Source organism: Leptidea sinapis, chromosome 32 (genome assembly GCF_905404315.1).
Source record: "Leptidea sinapis chromosome 32, ilLepSina1.1, whole genome shotgun sequence".
Taxonomy (NCBI): domain Eukaryota; kingdom Metazoa; phylum Arthropoda; class Insecta; order Lepidoptera; family Pieridae; genus Leptidea; species Leptidea sinapis.
Window position 1 is genome coordinate 2,691,102 of NC_066296.1, and position 19,463 is coordinate 2,710,564.

At 35.4% G+C, this 19,463-nt stretch overlaps 1 protein-coding gene across 2 annotated transcripts; it reads right to left on the reverse strand.

The window, feature by feature from the left end:
• Nucleotides 1-1,379: 1,379 nt before the first annotated feature.
• On the reverse strand, nucleotides 1,380-18,495 carry LOC126974549 (synaptic vesicle glycoprotein 2C-like). Of its 2 annotated transcripts, XM_050822079.1 has the most exons (11): nucleotides 18,390-18,495; nucleotides 14,648-14,806; nucleotides 13,489-13,651; nucleotides 10,482-10,603; nucleotides 9,402-9,646; nucleotides 8,553-8,701; nucleotides 6,872-7,019; nucleotides 5,651-5,928; nucleotides 4,763-4,890; nucleotides 3,307-3,371; nucleotides 1,380-1,997 (listed from the first exon to the last, which is right to left on the reverse strand). In XM_050822079.1, the coding sequence occupies exons 1-10, from the start codon at nucleotides 18,439-18,441 to the stop codon at nucleotides 3,313-3,315; spliced, it is 1,503 nt and encodes a 500-aa protein (XP_050678036.1). In that variant the 5' UTR covers nucleotides 18,442-18,495; the 3' UTR covers nucleotides 1,380-1,997; nucleotides 3,307-3,312. The 2 variants fall into 2 exon arrangements, with proteins under 2 accessions (XP_050678036.1, XP_050678037.1); XM_050822080.1 differs by lacking the exon at nucleotides 3,307-3,371.
• Between the last annotated feature and the right edge of the window lie 968 nt (nucleotides 18,496-19,463).

Sequence of the window (19,463 nt, forward strand, 5' to 3'; positions counted from 1 at the left end):
AATTAGTGTTATAGGCGCTGATAGTGATGCAGAACAAGCGACCAGAAATCTTGGTGGAATTTTATCACAACCCGGGCCTTTTGATGTATCAAGAGTTTTTAGTAATTTTTTTACCTCGTCAATCGTAAGTTGAATATTGCTGATTGTATCATGACAAATAGACCGTTCCTCTGAAAAAACTTTATATTGCGATGCAGGTGAAACAAAATTTTTGAAGAAGAAATCATTAAAAGCATTACAAATATCATATTGATTTGAGATAGTCTCATCTTTATAAAGCATCACGCCAGGGTAAGCAGATTTATTATTTCTTTTGGATTTAACATAAGTCCAGATTAATTTAGGTGTAGATTTTATTTTATCCTCAGAGTTCCTAATATATAGGTATAGGTATAGGTATAGGGCTCCTGTTTCCGCAATTAAACCACTAGCATGGGTCCATTTTGCGTGCAGTAATGGCCGGTTACTCCAACCAGCCCAGCTCCTTCCAGAAGTTCAGAACATTCCTGGGGTGTTCACAGACTTCTTGGAGCGACCTTGTATTGGTTAAGGTTTTTGCCCGTTGGTTGGCCACCCCCGCGCATTCCAGGATTACGTGAGCGACCGTTTTGTCTTCGGTCAGACAACCTCTGCACTTAGGGCTGTCCGTTACGCCGATTGTGAAAAGGTGTTTGTTTAGTGATGTGTGACCCGTTAGGGTGCCCACCATTATACGGATGTCATGTCTGTTGAGGCTCATAAGTCTACGTGTCAGTTTGGGCGATAGTGCAGGTATCGCCACCTTCGACTGTCTACAGCTTGAGACATTCATCCATCGGGTGTTGTGTAGGTCGTTGGTGAGAGAGCGTATCCATGAGCGCATTTGGCTGAAGGGCAGTGGCAGAAGTGGCAATGGACCAGACACTGTATTTGCCGATGCCCGCCTTGCAAGCTCATCCGCTGCATCATTACCCAACGAACCACTATGTCCCTTGATCCATTGCAGAGTTACCTGGTTATAAGAGGCAACTTGCTCCAGGGTTTGGTGTTCCTAATATATTCTGAATAGCAACTTTTTTCAACGTTTTTAACACGCCGACGTAATTTAGAAAAGGAAGCATAGTCGTTCGGATTATTGTATTTTTTCCATAGATGATGATATTTTGCTTTCTCTTTTATTATATTTATGAGAGCCTTAGTGTACCACATAGGATATTAATGGGGATAACATCATGCTGTTAAGTCCAACTCGAGAGATAGGAGTTTTTATTTCGATTTGGGACCCATAATTATTTTTATTTCCAATATTTGTTTTATATGGACATATTTTCTATATGCGAATCTCTTATCGCATAGTTTGACAGTTCTGCTGTGAAACAATTTCATTAAAACAACAGAGAGCATATTTTACAAAATAATTATTGATGTTATAAAATATTATTGACAAATTCATAGAAAAACAGTATTTTTTTATTATGTACAAAATAACGTCTGTCGGGTCAGCTAGTTCAATATAATAATAAATAATACTGTGTTATGGTACGAGTTAGACTACTTAAATTACAAATTCACTATTAATTATACATATTACAGATTGTTATATCGCTGGTGATACATTGTAGGATTTTTTTCACTATTTAATCTGTTATATTTATTCTAATATTAAACAATATTGGAAACTTGTCTAAAAGACAAGATAAGACAAAAATTGTAAATTGTGTTGTAGGTTCTGTGTTACGATACGTTGAGGTTGTCTGAAGATCCTCGACAGAAATGAAAATTTCAATATAGCCAAGTTAGTAACATGAAAATAGGTACTACTTTGTCTCATCTGCCGCAACAGTAACAATATAATTAGTCGAGTATCATCTAAGGCGTAGCATACTGCAATAAGTTCCCGATCACAACTCATTCTTCAAACTGGAACACAAAACGCTGGTTTTCAAACGGTTTTATTTAACTTGCCCTGTTTATTTAACTGGGTCAAATCCAAACCCCCTTACTGTTGACAGATTGATCTGAAATGTTGTACACACTTTTAGTGAATTTAATACTTTCTGTAAACATAAATCTAAGATGGCCGCCGCTACAAAATGGCGGATTATATTGTTCCACAACCCCTTCAACATGGGTATTAAATAAAAGGGTCAACCAGTAAAAATAAGATAGACAATAAGAATAGATTACACTATACAAAAAATAAAAAGTCAATATGGCCGCAAATAAAATAGTAGGTGAATGTTTTTCGAATGAAAGAGCTGGAGTAATAGAATACTGTAACATGCTTTGACCAATTTAAAATCTAAGATGGCCGACGGAAATGTCAGGCTTAATATTTTTTTCAATAAGGATCGATATTTAAGTCTTTGTAATGATTATGTATTGAGGAGTTAGATTATAACTCAGTGCCATTCAAGATTATTGAAAAACTTAAAAATTCTGAGTGGCACTACAACTGCACTCTGTCACCTTGAGACATAAGATGTCAAGTCTCATTTGCCCAATAATTTTGCCGAAACCACACCGAAACACAGTAATGCTTATACATTACTGCTTCATGGCAGAAATAGGCGGCGTTTTGGTACCCGTAACCTAACCGGCCTCCCACTGGTAAATTTATAGTATATTGGTAAATTTAAATACATTATCTCTATCATTTTAATATTAATTATTTCAATAAACCGTTTAATATAAAAAAAATCATTTTTTATTATATTTTGAAGAAAAAGATGTACTAGAAGTTCCGCAACGGTCGTTCACTGTACTGATATAACGTTCTACTATAGTTTATTCTACTATTACTAACTTTATTGTCTGTATTATATATAATTTCTTCAAACAAAACAAATCTTAAAATTACATTTACAATATTATTATTACATTAAATTATAACTATCATTACGGAGAAGCGTACCAAGAATACTGGCAGCATTTCCACGTTGGATAGGTAGGCTGATCCGTTGACCGAAATAGCTGCCAGCGCTTGGGTTTCCAGGAGCCCTATTGAGGCGAGATGATAGTTCTTTGCACATTCCGCGCCTCTGGGCCCCATGGGCCAAGTGTCTCTTCACCAAACGGCAAAAAGATGTAAGACTCACGGAGACCGACATATTTGAGACGCTTGCTATCTTCGGCAGCCGAAGCAGCAGCCCCAGCATCAACTGACGTAACTTGGCCATGAGAAGGAGCCAGAGTGTTGACGCAAGTCGCGTCCCTCAACAGCGCCCTTACCCGTGCCCACGCCACCAGGGTCATCCTATCATCATTTCATCATACTATTACTTATATAACATTATATCTCAATGTTACTCGTTTCATAATACCTACTATTATCTATCCTGGAATTTGCTTAGTTTTATCTGGGGGCAGGAACCAGGCCGCTAAAATGCTACCTGAAACATTTTAAAGTATTTTAGCTTAGTAAAATATAATATCGAAACTTAGATATATTTTCCAGCATTTTTCACTAATGCAGAGTTGCCTAATTTATTTTCATCGGTAAAATTAAATAATGAAATATACATAGATAGCAATGTTGAAATAAGAGCTACCTACCTAGGATGCTATTTATATATTTTTAATTGACTTCAAAAGGGAGCAAATTCTCAATTCTTTTGGTCATTTTTTGATTAATTTGAAGGAATAAATTCTTCGTTTGACTAAAAGAAAAAGGATTGTTTATTGAGCTGCACGATACATACCTACAGTTAAAAGATTTTCCCCCTTATTCACTATGGTCCGCTTACTTTAAACAGCCGCTTAGGAGTGTTTTTTCTCATTCTGACTTAGGTCAATAGAAGAAGACAGAGTGAGAATTAGCAATGCTTTAAGTTAGCAGACTATTATGAATAAGGGGGATAGTATCTTTTCGTAACGATTCTCGCTGTTCACAGGTGATCTAACCCTTACCACGATATGATCATTCCATTATTATTAATAGAAGTTTGAATGAAGTTGAGTTTTGCCGTACTTTGGATTAAAATAAAAGGGGGTTTGATTTGATACAACACTATTAGGTTGCTTAAATTTCGCCTGTTTTTTCACTCGACTTCAAATGTAAAAGACATGAGATACCTCCGCGGAAAGTTCGATTTTGGAAACGTAATAAAATAGCGAACTTAAAAAATTGCATTTTTCTCTTCCTACTTCCATAATGTGCTATTTGAATGCAAGTTGCAGCATGAAACTAACGCAGCAGAAACTACTTGCAATATGAATGCTGCACTTGGAGGTGATACGGCCAATAATAGCACCAAGCGATGCTTGTTTAATCGATTCCGTACAGCAACCTTTGACCTGAAGAATAAACCCCGAAAAATATTAACCTAGACTTAGATATGATAAATTTAATTAGAAAGTAGAATTAACTTCTAGCTTTTAATAGAAATAAAATAACTACGTTTAAAAAACCGACACCGTAATTCTTTACCTTCTCATGACATGGCAGAAATGTATAGGTATCGAGAGAATATGATACCATTAATTTACTGCCTACATATATACAGCATTACTGTGTTTCGGTCTGAATGGTGCCGTAGCTAGTGAAATTACTGGGCAAATGAGACTTACCATCTTTTGTCTCAAGGTGACGAGCGCTGTTGTAGTGCCGCTCAGAATTTTTGGATTATTCAATTATCCTGAGTTGTAATGGGCTGGACTGAACGTCCTGCTCATCTTGTACGTTATTTTCATAAAAACAAAATAAAAATACAAATATTTTGCCATACAAAATCCGGTGAAACACCAATTTCGTACCTTAGCCGTTAATATTTAAAATACTTACTAAAAACGAGTAAAGACCACATGTAGAAAGTGTTCTCGCAGTGACTGAAGAGTAAGTTCCCGACCGTATTGATACCGATGAAGGTGCTGGTCCTGCCCACCATAATACTGAGACACGTCACCATTCCTCTGCAATTTGTATGAGAGGAGTAAAAAAAAATTAATACCTTTATTTATATAATATAATATACATATATACATTTATTGAAACAAAACCAATCTCACAGCTTTTACTATAGAAAAGGAGGACAAATGGGCGTCAATTTGTGTTAATTGATCATCACAGCCCACATTATCTTCCAACACCTGAGAATCACAGGAGCGTTGCCGGCCTTTGTGGTGTTATTTTGACCATACCCATGTCGTATCTTCAGACCGAAACACAATAATTTTTACGCATTATTGCTTCACGGTAGAAGTAGGCGCTGTTCCCATAATCAGTGTAGCCATAATCAAGCCGGCATCCTGTGCAATGGAGCCTTCAGCTGGCCTCATTCCAAAGCTTTGTAATACGTGGAAGAAAGTTCCTTGAGAACAGTTGTTGGTGTTATCGGGTTTTTTTAGTGGTTAACGCGCAAACTTGAATCTTTTGGGGGTTTAATTGGACAAGGTTCATTTTACACCATTCCGCGAATTCTCAAGAGAAGACTCGAAAGAGTTCTTCCCGGAACTGGTGGACGATTTCGATAGAGAGACCTGCATGGCCCGTATATACGACATCACCACTGCTGTCGTCTGCATAGCAATGTATTTTAGAGGGGTCTAACATATCATTGATAGCCAATATAGATATAGATTGAGATATAGATATAATTAGATGCCAAATAGAATAATATGAAGCAGACTTGAAAATTCAAAACTCAAAGCAATTTTCAATATGCATGCTTACCTGTAGGAAGTAGGGTACAAGTCCACAAAATACGATGCCAAAATGCCCATCCCAAGGTTCGTACACGTAAACATCATAAATACCACAACACTTGATATTGGTTCCGGCATCAGGTTAATCAAGAGTCCACTCAATGCAGAGATCAAGAGGATCGTCAGGAGTACAATCCGTCTCCACTTCATCAGGTATGAAATAACGATGGTAAGGAAAGAAAATATGAGCTGAGATATTATTAATGTAATGATCACATTGTCTTCGACTTTGCCCACACAAAGAGTCTGTAAAAAAATATTCAGAATATTATATTATGTTGTAAATGGCATTCTTTATATTTTTAAACAAAAATGATACTAAGACTTTTCATATGATAAATATCCCATGGTTGGTAATAAGATCAGGTTGAAAGATAAACACAAATTAAGGTCAGTAACATAAATCAATCATACTGAAGTGGTTGTTATGAAATGGTGACATCGAATTTATCTAGTATTAGCTGATGCCCGCGAATTCGTCCGCCTAAAGACGTAAGGCAAGTTTGGAATTGAAGATTATCTCACGTCCTATCCCAGTTCCGGTTCCCGTTTTCACTCCCGTTCCCAACATATTATATGAATCGTATTTCGAGGAAGAATGCTATGGCAACTAAACCTACTATTGGTACAGTTATATATCTTCGACGTGAATTTCAGTTGTTAACAAATTTTTGAATGGATTTTTCTAGGATTTTATTATAATGGATTTTCTTAAAAGGTAGCCTATGTCCTTTTCCAAGCTCCAGTCTATCGCTGCACCAATTTTCAACGAAATCGGTTCAGTAGCTCCGACGTAGAACGCGTAATTAAACTTACATTCATATTTCTAATATATTATATACATGACATTATAGTAATTACATATGGACATATCATTCGCTGTCTGATAGCGGAACGGCAAAAGTGTGCTTAAAGACAATATAAGCACACTTTTCTTCTTAGTTGTCGATCAACTGTTTGTCGATCACCAACACAAAGTGTGCTAAAAAAAGTGCTCAATATGTTAACTTGATTGAGTATTATGGCCGGAAGGTGCTTCTAAATATGATGTATCCAAGTCAGGTTTGAGCGTACCGGCACTTTCATGTGATACACTATATCTGTTTATTCCATTTACTGAGATTCTAACGGTAAATGTAAAACATAACGAAGTAACTAACTTAGGTTTTTAGATAAAAAGGAAACTTACATCTGTAGCATTATTGGAAGTGGTTCCATTAGTGATGTCATCTTTCAAAGATATCAGATGGCAGAAACTGTCATATTCATCAGATGTTGAAAGGCTCAGACGAACTAAGTTCAACACATATGGCAACCAAATCAGGAAACTATTATTACTGTGAAAAAGAAAAATAATTTGACTTTATAATAAGAAAACGTGCATTATATACCTGTATATTAAATATGCATAGGTCATATATAAAACTTTTTCGAATATATTATGGTATTTGGCTAAGCATCATACCAGATCGTAAGTGATCTTCTCCATCAAGCCTAGCGAGCAGTCAGTCGGTCCGAGGTTCGAGTCTCCTTCCGAGACGCCCCGCACCTGTTTGCTATTTTCGGCCTCATTAGCTCCACTCGGCTTGGCTATAAAAGCCTTTATCAGCATAAAGTAGGTTTTTAGTCGGTAGGTTTACACCCGAGCCCGACATATGGGCCCCGTTTCGGGGTCTACAATACGTAAATGTATTTCCTCCTCTCCAAAAAAAAAAAACTTAACTTAACTTAACATAGTGTATCTATCTAATGTGGTTATTATGACGGCTACGATATATATTTTATTAATTTGGTGCCGATATTTCGATCCAATTGCATGAATCGTGGTCGCGGCGGAACTGCGAAGGCGGCGAGAAACTCTTGACACATTGACACTTGACACTTCAATCTGTCCACCTAATTCGTTTTGGTCTTTGATTCCCTAATTCACGACACACGCTACTGACGACATTCATACTTTTCGGTCTTCTGGGATATATGTGCTATGTTTAGGAGCATTTAGATGACGCATCTTGTAATGCAGTGAGCCAAAATATTTGTAGTGTTTTGTGTAAATTCAGTTAACTAGCCTGTTCATCAATGTTGATGATGCATCATGGTTCATTCGCTGTATCATTATCATTCATTATTATCAGTAATTTATTAAAGTTAGCTATCAATATTTTTTCAAATAGTTACATTTACTTCACTACATCGCTGCATGCGTTGGAAACACTGTGAAAATCACTTTCGCCACTCCTCCATAGGCGTCTCTTGGATAGCATTTTGAAATGCATCTATAGCTGCCTCTGCCTCATAAAACTTTTCCTCAAAGTTTTTCTTTTATTTTCGGGGATTGGCTATACGGCGGGTGATCCATAATTCTATGAGTGATATCGCAAAATAGTCGATTGTTCGCCTGGCCTGACGTGTGTGTGACGAGTCGTTGTCGTAGTGTAGAAGGGTCCTACTTCGAGATCGTTTCTCTCAAACTTTTTCCAGAACAAGTGGCAATATTCTACCGGTATTATCACTTTTCCGTTTAACAAAACTCCTTTTTTTAAATTTGGTAAATTTTATATATTTCATTTTCTTGCTATTTAAAATTAGGTTATTAGTGCTAAAGCTTTTACTAAATTACTTTGTCATGCGTAACTTGGTTTCTTTTCACTTTGATTATCAGTAAAGTTTCATTCGCCAACAATTCCACCTAATTTTTTTTTAAAGTTTAGGAAGATCATATTTTATGTAGATAAGGAAGAGGAACGGTCCAAGTATACCCCTGTGGAACCACCATACCAATAAAAGGAAGACGCAAAAAGAGAGCGGGTTGCGGTAACCACTTCCTATTAAACATCTTAAAAACGAGTATAATTCAAATAATCTCTTACGTGATATAGACTACGAAAACAATAAAGTAGAGCTGCAGTGTCCTCCACAGCATAGGCGGTCGAAACAATGGCGCAGTCTGTTCGTGCAGCGACTGCCATAGAGTCTTATGCTTCCCATCTCCTGAACCCTCAAGTACCAGCGACGGTATCTGAAATCATAAAAAAACATTTGAAGTTTTTATTGCTAGTCGTCGCGTTTAAAGGCGCTCGTGAATACGTTAGGAGTTTCTGGCAAAAAAATAGACTTAATAGTCGTAATAGTCTTCAACCCACACTGTCGCGTACATAGAAGTCTTAATAAAACGGTATAAAAATTTTAGAAAACGCTATAAATTGCAGGATGGCTGTCGCCTATTTACACATACATTACATTGATGCGTATGCTTGCAATGCACCGGATATTGTGGGACTTGTGTGTGAGCAAAATGACTATACAAATATTATTTAAAAAAATCTCATAGATTATTATTGCAGAATATTATCATTATCTTTATCCCGAATCTTTCATGTGCTAGAAAGTTGCATTGCCCTGTGAAGCTGCATTTAATCCTAAAGTATTTTGCCTATTTTTTTACAATATTAGTGTAACTTTTTCCAAGCAACCTACCCAATAAAACTCAAGAATAAATCGTCCCGCGAATATATTATAAATGTGGTTTGCCAGCACACTCAGGCGAATATAAAAGTACCCAGGATCTTGGAGATGATGTTAGTACTGGCTTTCCTTTATTCATATTATGATTATTCTTCTGTTCAACTGAGTCCCAATTTTTTTAATACAGTCCTCTGAACATTCCCTGGCGCTACCATTTATATTAACTTGATTAATTTTTATGAGTATATTGTTACCTGTAGTGGTTCTTTCGATCCTCGGTGGTTGATTCTGTGAATAGTGTTCAATACTTCTAAAGCTTCATCCTCTCTCCCATAGTTTGCCAGGAACTTGGGAGATTCACAAAAGAAGCATATAGCAATACCGCCTAATCCAGCTGGTAATGCCAGCACTATGATTAACAGTCTCCATGGTGTAAATGTGAGACTCAGGAACGGAATGTCAATTTTGAAGTTTAGAAGCAGCGTGGGGTACGTAAGCACTGAAATAATAAGGATATTCGTAATAATAAGTAAAGATCAAAAGAACTGATAATATAGTTTTTTTTAATAGTCGATCAGAGTTCAGAAAGAATTAATTTCAAACAAAAGGCTCTGGACATAATTTAGAACATTGTGGTAAAAATGAAAAACCACTGTTTAGTTTTGCTAAAACTGTGAACTGTGCTCGTCTGCGCTTCAGTTATTATCTTTATTATTTTATTAACTGAGTGGAAATTGATGGGAAGTGACCACTGCATACCTTGAGTAACATAAGACTATTTGCAACAACATTGTAGAGAGAACTGCGAATTATAACCCTATTGGGGTTTCTGGCTTTGAAATACAGTAAAATCTTTTAACTCGACGTTATCGACTTCGATAAGTCGATAAACTTCATAAATTTTAGTAATAATGAGAGATATCCCAAAACGCATAAAGAAAGGCATTTATTTTCTCAAAATTGATTCCTTTAGAATTCTTTTTGATGTCATTTCTAATATACTAGATACTAGTACCGCTCCGAAAACAAATGGCGCTCTTAGAGAGAAGAAGTGGCGCAAGACACTCTCGAAGCATTCGTTTTTTGCGCTCTTTTTAATAAAACTGACATATTATACTGTCATTGCTATTGCTTTATAATAATCATAATCTAGTCCCAGGCTGTTCGATCACTTAGATATTCAGCTGTGGAGTAATAGGATTTACGACAGAGCCATTCTTTAATAACACATTTAAATTATTTATAGATGCCTGCCTTTGATTGCGATTGATTGAGATTTGGTTAGTTATTAAGGTATAAGACAGTAATAATATTATAGTGCCAGTCGTACTCACCGGCCGCTACTGCTGGGGACAGTATGATGAGACAGGTTATTATCAACATATATTTGCTTCTGACTCTCTGAACACAAGACTCTCCCAACAAAGTGTACGATGCAGAGTGTGCAGCACAAGAACTGAAATTTAATTAAAACGAGATAATTATTATAGTAAGCAGGTATTTATTAAAATAAAAAAAATTGTTCATTGGCGAGTTAAAAAATATCGTTCAAGAAATTTTGAACAAGATGAACAAGAACAAACGCAACGTATGTCATTTAACGTAAAAGCAATTATTAGTTTGGCAACTCGATGTGGGCGTGTCGTTAAAATGATGCCATGTCTTATAATACCGAATATAATTTGTAACTCAAGGTAAGGTTAAGATCTGGGCTAGGTGAGGGCCAGTCTTCAGCTTTTATAAAATCCAGAAGATTGACTTCCACAAAAGCTTCGGAAGTTCGTGCCGAAAATTTCATGGTACATTTTTAAAAGTAGATTGCTAAGAGGACTTATAACATACTCTAAGACAGTCTCTTACTGCACTTGGTGATTTCGCCGCAATGCTCTATTCTCTTTGTTGTAATTTTTTGTTGTGGCAAACTATAGTGCAGATAGATCCATGTAGATAGTTGAGAGATAACTTTGCAGCAACAACAGACGCATTCGTATCTGATTGGCTATTTTAATGCCAAATGAAACTCGCGCCGGTTAATAACCAATAATTGTCACCGAGCACATTCGTCAATGGTCAACGGAATAATCACATCGCATTAAAGTACTCAATGTAACGCATTCATTTACCAAATGCCGAGCGAACACACACTTAAGCACCAGGAGTTCCTAGAGGATTAGCGGGTATTTCCGTTTATTGTTTCGCCATAACTAATTTTCATTTTTAATCTCATGTTGTCCTATGCACACGTAAGCGGCATATACACCTGGCTAAAGTCTTCACTTGGTTAATATGAGAATGAAGCTTCGTGACTCCTAAACAGGACGTTCTCCACCAACTTATGACTGACGTAGATTGACCACATTGCACTTTTCCAACCATTTGTGGGGCTTCTTTGGAGCTATTGTCATTTTGCTAGTTGTAATACTCTTCAATTGTGCACATTTTTTCATCAGTCAAAGGCATATTTCTGTTCTTTTCACGCTTGGTCGTGAGCTACTCTCTTAAATTGTAGGGATTGATTAAGGGCATGTCCTGTGTAACGACTGTAAGCACCAAGCTTCAGGTCTTCTTTGACAATACACGATGGAGTCCTCGCGGCAATCATCATTTCTCGCAATTTTTTTTTGTATCCAATTTTTGGCAAATCCTGCTTCAACAGCATTAAGAAGCTTTTTAGTTCTAACAACACGCGGCCACACCGAGCTTTTATGGTCTTCGACAGAGGATGTTTTGGTATATCTATCTATATTCAATAGAGTAAATAAATAGAAACCCCAGTGGATCCCTTGTCATCCACGCACTTTTATTCATCCATTATTTTTAAGACATAATATAATAATTATCATTATATAGGAACATGCTGACCCCCTGAAATACGACAAAGAGTCGCTAAAAAGATAGGTCATATTAATTATTGTACCCATATACACTCCCACATTGTTTTGTAACCAAATGATACTCTTGTTGTTAATTAGTTTGTTTTGAAGACCATTGCGGAACATCGCTTTAAATTAATAATTACTTCTTCATTGGCGTATTTAATTACAACTAGTAATTGTAATGTATTTGAAAGCATGTGTTTTATATCTCAATGAGATAAAGTAACTGTTGCTTGCAGTGTTCGAAAGAGTTGAACATTAGGCGTAAGTCCAATTCATTCCCTATCTGACATAGGGTATGTACTGAAAAGGGGATTTTTCAAAAGATCTAAGAAAAATAAAGCTCGAATAAGATGCAAATAGAGGCGAACAGAGGAATATGTCATTATTGTAGTATCTATGTGTCCTTCAATGGTTATATGTAATATATTGTATTTGTAGTCTTACGGCCTTACAAATAAACTTGGTGTAAAGTTATTTTTTTATGAAAATAAGGGACGAGACGAGCAGGACGTTCAGCTGATGGTAATTGATACACCCCGCCCCATCCAGTACAATGCAGTGCGCAACACCACAATTGCGCTCGTCACCTTGAGACATAAGATGTTAAGTCTCATTTTCCCAGTAATTTTACTAGCTACGGCGCCCTTCAGATCGAAACACAGTAATGTTTACATATTACTGCTTCACGGCAGAAACAGGCGCGCGCCGTTGTGGTACCCATAATGTAGCCAGCTTCCTATGCAAAGGAGCCTCCCGTTGGTAAACTTATACTACCGGTAAAGTTATACCCGAGACCTCTTTACAATTAATAGAAATTTTGCTTTTGATTGGTTTATTCGGACGTATAACGTTTCCCGCGTTTATTTGCATGGCTGCTTGACATTCGGAAAACTTCAGAATTATCAGTGTATTGTCAGTGTTGTCAGCAATATAGTCAATATTTTGCATATTCTTGGTTTATTCTCAGGTACTACTTAATACAAAGTATATTTGTAAAGCCGTTAGTATATTTTATAGTATTTTTAGAGTTAGATTTTACAAAAAAGTTCTACTAAATGCTTGAAATCAAAATTAGGTAAGTCGACCGGCACGTTTTGCACGAATTGATATAAAATACCGATTGCGACTTATATGCTTCTACATGTGTGAGAAAGGTTACTATAGCATAAATGATTTTCTTAATGATACCACAGACGGGAAATGAAGTGAACACGCTCAGGCTCTTTAATTATAAATATTTATTGTACTATTGTACTTGTAATATTTTATATTGTAATCATATTTTTATTAGAAAAAATCGCACTGAGTTTCTTGCGGTCTGTTTTGAATGGCTGGTAGTTTATGACGTTCAATAAGTGACTTTGAATCTACTTTGAATTAAAATACTTGAATTTGAATTCGATTAATTGATAAACCGTCACAAAATCAAAAAATACCACACATAGGAAAAGCAAATACTTACAAACACACAGATAGGAACTTTATCAACCCAAGAACGATCCAGTTGCTCGCAAGACTCGACAGTGATGACAGTAAAGAGCCAACAAGTACTGATATGATTAATGAATATCGTCTGCCTTTAGTGTCAGAAATGTAGCCCCAGGGGTATGATACCAGCAAAATACCTGAAAAGTTGAAATAATATAGAAATTATATGTTCAACGGAATACTCATCATGTTACAAGATCGAACCTTTTACAGAATTTAAGATCAAAAATATGCAGTTACACAAATAACAAATTGTTTAGATTTACAAGAGCGACATCTCAAGTCAATTTCCTAATATGCAACTATTGGGGTTGAGCAGGTTATCAACTGTAAAGTAGATCCTGTAGATGAAGCCACAACCTGAAAGTTTAACGAAGCATACAAGATTTTATCACGATACGTCACTCTAACGGTTAGCTCAGTTGGTAGAGCACTCGCACGGAACGCGATCTGGTCGTGGGTTCGAGTACCACATCGTTCATAAGATTTTGTTTTCTACTTTTATTTGTGTATATGCAGTTAGGCTGCTCAGAACACGGGCTAGAAAAGTTGCTCGTGAAACTACTTGGCTACCATCTTACTACAGACTTACCATCTCATGTCTTAAGGAGACGATCACAATTATCGAGGCTGCGTAGACTGTTGAGTTTTAAAAAGACTCTCAAACAGATTTTTCCAGTTAATCGGACTTCTTGGTTCGTTGATTACGAAAAATGATAAAATAATTCATAACAAAGACTTTTACAAGTCAATCTAAGTTTTTACCAATTTAAGGCTTCTTTGCACCAGGGGGAGGCTCCTTTGCACAGGATGCCGGCTAGATAAGGGGTATAACAACAGCGCCTATTTCTGCCATGAAGCAGTAATGTGTAAGCATTATTGTGTTTTGGTCTGAAGGGCGCCGTAGCTAGTGAAATTACTGGGCAAATGAAATTTAACATCTTATGTCTCAAGGTGACGAGCGCAATTGTGGTGCCGCTCAGAATTTCAGGTTTTTTTCAATAATCCTGAGCGGCACTGCATTGTAATGGGCAGGGCGTATAAATTACCATCAGCTGAACGTCCTGCTTATCTCGTCCCTTATTGTCACAAAAAAAAATTATAAAATAAAATAATATTTTTAATATATTCACCAATCAGAGGCAGTGACGTCAGTATACCCTTTTGTGTCACATTTAGATTAAGATCACAGGCGGCAGCCACGACTAAGCTGAACCCAAACATGTCGACTCCAATTCCCAGCAGAATGAGTCCACATGTCGCCACCAGCAGGATGTTATAGAGGCCGTTACCTGTAATATCACAACATTTGAGTCATGACGTTTTCTTTGAAGAATGGAACTCTATCTATCTTGTTACATGACAAAGTTTATGCTATACAATGCCTTGCCGGTATAAAGCGGTAATTACATGTTACTTGGCTACTGACTATAAAATATATTTTTCTTCAGACACTTCTGTACCCTACGCACTCTACGCACAAATAAATAATTAAATTATTTGTCATTTAAGGCGACACTAACTGCCAGCGACCTTGAGCGATATTTAACAAAGTCAATATTTTCAAAAATCTTACGTTGAAAAAGTAACATTTTAACAGGCGCAAACAGTTTATATGCTTACAATCATGATTATTGATTACTAATCTGAATTAATGTACCTACACAATAAAAGTACAAGCTGTAAGAAATTAAATGTAAAAAACTTTTCTGAGAATAGTACTAAACAAATACATTATGCCGAGAAAAAACATGCTTAACTGCAAAGAAAAGTGGTAGTTCAAAATAGCTCTTTAGTGTTATTTATAACCTACAGCAAGCATTACCAACCTACAAATAAGACTTAAGGGTATTTGTAACAGAATAAAGTAGTGTTCATAGCTCCAAATGCTATATTTTCACGACAAAACTTTCCTAAAAAAAACCTTGTTTGAGTGTTTTCTGCTTACCCTTCGCCTTAAATAGTCCCGATCAGTAATATAAGTACATACATGATTAAGTCTTTCGAAAAGTCTTTGGCCTAAAAAAAGCATTGTTTACAGTACTATAATGTCGCCAAAAAGCACAGGTATTTTGGTGCCACACACAACTAAATCTAGGTAAGGTATGGTAGGTTCATAGAAATATTAGGTAATTCGTAGTACATACATACATAATATTTTCATGTTTCAAACATTATACTAAACATTTTAATGTTACCTAAAGAAAAGAATGTGATAATATAATTAGCCAAGATGCTCCTTGGTATATTAAGTAATTTAAAATTTTCCCGCGTTCGGTGTAGCTTTGCCATTCCTTGAAAAATGAAACCACTCACCAGAGAGAACTATGTTTTTCTTTTTAATATAACAAAAAAACAAACGACTTCAAAAACTCTATTCCAAAACAATAGATATAATATGCACTAAAAAGTATAAAAATAATTGTGTATTCTTATACAATATAATTCTAGTTACGATTATTGTAATTTTTGGAAACGGTGTCCTTCCGCCGCGACCCGCTCTCGCCTCTCACCTCCTCACGACTTAAGCACGTCTCACCTATAACTATGTATATAGTTACAAGCCTATCTTGATGACACCGACTCCACCATTTACTGCCTCATAGGTAGTATTTGCTGAAGCCAGATGGTTTGGAATGGTACGTAAAAATGGAAAAAAGAGAGATCTGGAAAGGTCTTGAAACTTCGGGTTAACTAAAATAATAATAAAAATGTAACTTCTACTCAAAAATCTAAGGTAAAAACAAAGTTACAATAACACGCGTTTGATCCTTTAAAAAGTGTTTTAATTATTTTTAAGTTAGGGTTTATGAGTTTGATAAGTCGTTCTTAATTATTAAGTGTCCAGCTTAATTACTATTTGAATATGTCATAAGAGAGAATAATGAGAAATGAATTTATTAAAAAAAAACATAGTGATTTTATTCTATATTGCTATTCTCGTTACCTCTAATCATGTGGCTATTTCGTAACATAACTAGTTACTTCTACGAAGAAAAGAAAGAAATATATTGTTTATTTTGAAACGTATAAGTAGTATGTACAAAACATGTAAATTAAAAATAAACTTATGATAGAGATAAACAAGCAAAAAACAAAAATACTGAAATATTTCTACTAAATACGATTCAAAAATAGTAACTCAGCATGTTTGCTGGTTTCAAAACCAACGCTGGTCTTCCGTTGGGCTATTTGGTAACGTAATAAATATTTACATATAAATAAAGCAAAACTTTTTCGTGGTAGAAAATTTAAAAGTAACACACAACTAAACATGAAATTATTTTAAGGAAAAACTTTTATGGAATAGGAGGACAAACGAGAGTACGGGTCACCTGGTTTTAAGTGATGACCGCCGCCCACATTGTCTTGCAAAACCAGAGGAATCACAAGAGTTTATGTTGAATTAACATAAATAATAGTATCTATAATATAAATGAAAAGTATTTTTTGAAGGTACCCATATCGTATCGTCCCGGAAACACCGCACAAGGAAGCTCATTCCACAGCTTCGTAGTACGAGGAAGAAAGCTCCTTGAAAACCGCACTCTGATGGACCGCCACACATCCAGATGGTGGGGATGATATCCTTACTTGTGGCGTGTCGTGCGAACGTGGAACTTTAAATAGTTCATAATTAAATGACCACAGCAGTATAAAACAATTATTATAATAATAATACGAAGTATATTTTGTTTCAGGTAGATAATTCCCAAAAACTTGAAAATACAGTAGAGACAATACCATATATTTTTTTTTTCTTAAGCAATCAATATTATAAGAATAAGCTCCTAAAATTATTATTTTTAAAACTATAACATTTCACAGATAAGTTTTTGTTTGTTTTTTTGTGAACGGAAGAATAAATAATCAATGATATTACAATACCCAATCATTTTCTAAAATACATCGGTAAAATCCGCATCCAAATTGGTTATCCGATTTCTGAAATTACTGGGAAACAGACGTACTAACAAACACAAAAATCTATTGTTTTATAGTAGAATAGTATAGTAGCTTTTAAATTATAATGTTTTATCAACTACGAGTTAAGATATATGATAATTTTGGGAGATTTTAAAATTGAGATTTGAAATTTTCTATCAATTACAAATTTTTATTAGGTACTAGCTGACTCAGCAAACGTTGTATTGCCTTATAAAATAATAAGAAAAATTTCAAGAATTAAAATTTTTGGGGTATAAGAAATAGATGACGACCGATTCTCAGCCCTCCAAATATTAAATCGTACAGAAAATTTGTTTTTTACCTCCTGAGAAAGTTAGAAAGATATAAATATTCTAATTAGTTATTCATTTTAAACTATTCTTTCAATTTGATTTCTAAACGACGCGGGATACATCAAAGGAAAAACTTTTTCCTTTTTGAAATTTAAAGAAGTTTTTATTTAACTCCGAGCATTTTCATATTTATTTACCTTCTTCCAATAAATTCTAAATAAAAATAAAAACTTCCCAATAATTCAAGACCAAAATTAGCCAAATCGGTCCAGCCGTTCTCGAGTTTTAGCGAGACTAATGAACAGCAATTCATTTTTATATATATAGATGGATTTGCCTCTGTTTAAAAAGCATGGCGTAGATTAATACCTAATATTATTAACAATATCACCGTGTTGAATTATTCACCATTAAAATGAAAGTTATTGAAATACCTACAGCTTTCTTTGACAAACGGCTTTAATATTAATAATATATATAGCTTAATAAAAGAGAAAAAACATATTCTGCAAGATATAATTACAAAATTAATTGTTTTAATAAATATGAACAATGAAAATTTTCTATAATTATAAAAAAAAATATAAACTCATTATACAAATGGGAAAAAAGCTTCTCCATAAAGTCTCTTTACCAGTTCTTTCCAACGCGGCGTCTAGAGTAATGGCATCCTCGTTAGATTTCATAATATTTTGTCACACACAACCGCACAACAAACTTCTGTTTATACACTGAATGGAACTTACTGAAAATTTCAAAGTCACGGTGAATGACGTACATTGAAGTGTAGAGACGCTTTGGGCAATGAAATCTCGATTGAGCCAAATGTTGATGTAGATTCATTAAAATATAAACACAGTATAAGTAAGATACGTTTTTCATAGAAAACGAGTGTTTGGACCACCTTATAGTCAGCACGGGGTAATGTACTCATTTAACACCGAATAAATTACAGAAGCAACTCTTTTAGATACAATTATGCGCGATCAAAGTGTTCATACAGTACTGAATCCCTTATAACGATAGGCACTTGATGCCAGTTATAACACCCGCCTTGTAACAAGATGGAGCCTTGTCTGTGAAACGTCAGTAGGCAGTCCTCCAAAATGCCCTACTCGCTTTGGGCTTACGCGCGCTTGATCATAGGATATTAAGGCGCTCATTAGTCGCGGAGTTGCATGATATAGCCGGTGAACATTGAACTTATAATAATTATATTGTAATATGGAATATTTATCAGTGAATTATTTAAAGCAAATTAGCTCTGGCACTAAATGATTTTTTTTTTCAATGTATATTAGTATCAAGAATATTCCATTTCCTAAGAGGTTTACTAGTTCAATGTGCGCTGACCTTAAGATTGACGGAAAAATTAAGATCAATCGCGACAAATTAAAATACATTGCTCGCTCAATAATATACAAATGGGTTTATTGAAACATTGAGAGTGATGCAGTATAGACTGCTTTGTTTCGATGGGCCAAGTGCCAAAATGAATGAAGCACTTGTTTACCCACAAGGCTGAAGTGACGTCGATGAACACGTTTAGACCAAAATATCAACATTGCCGTTTGTGTAAATGTATACGTACGGTTGAAAAAGGTCATAGTCCGAAGTCTGCCCATTGCCCAGTTATTTTATATTGCTTCTTAAGAAGAAATTTTTGTATAAAAATTGTCCAAACCGCGAATAAAATTGAAGATTGTTT

What these genes read in the sequence shown, in the direction of transcription:
- LOC126974549 (XM_050822079.1), bottom strand. Translation starts at nt 18,441, where the DNA reads ATGAAATCTAACGAGGATGCCATTACTCTAGACGCCGCGTTGGAAAGA. An exon ending in GACGTCACTGCCTCTGATTG is followed by an intron (nt 13,652 to 14,647) that starts GTGAATATATTA and finishes TCAACTTTTCAG; the next exon opens with GTATTTTGCTGGTATCATAC. An exon ending in GTCCCCAGCAGTAGCGGCCG is followed by an intron (nt 9,647 to 10,481) that starts GTGAGTACGACT and finishes TTATTATTTCAG; the next exon opens with TGCTTACGTACCCCACGCTG.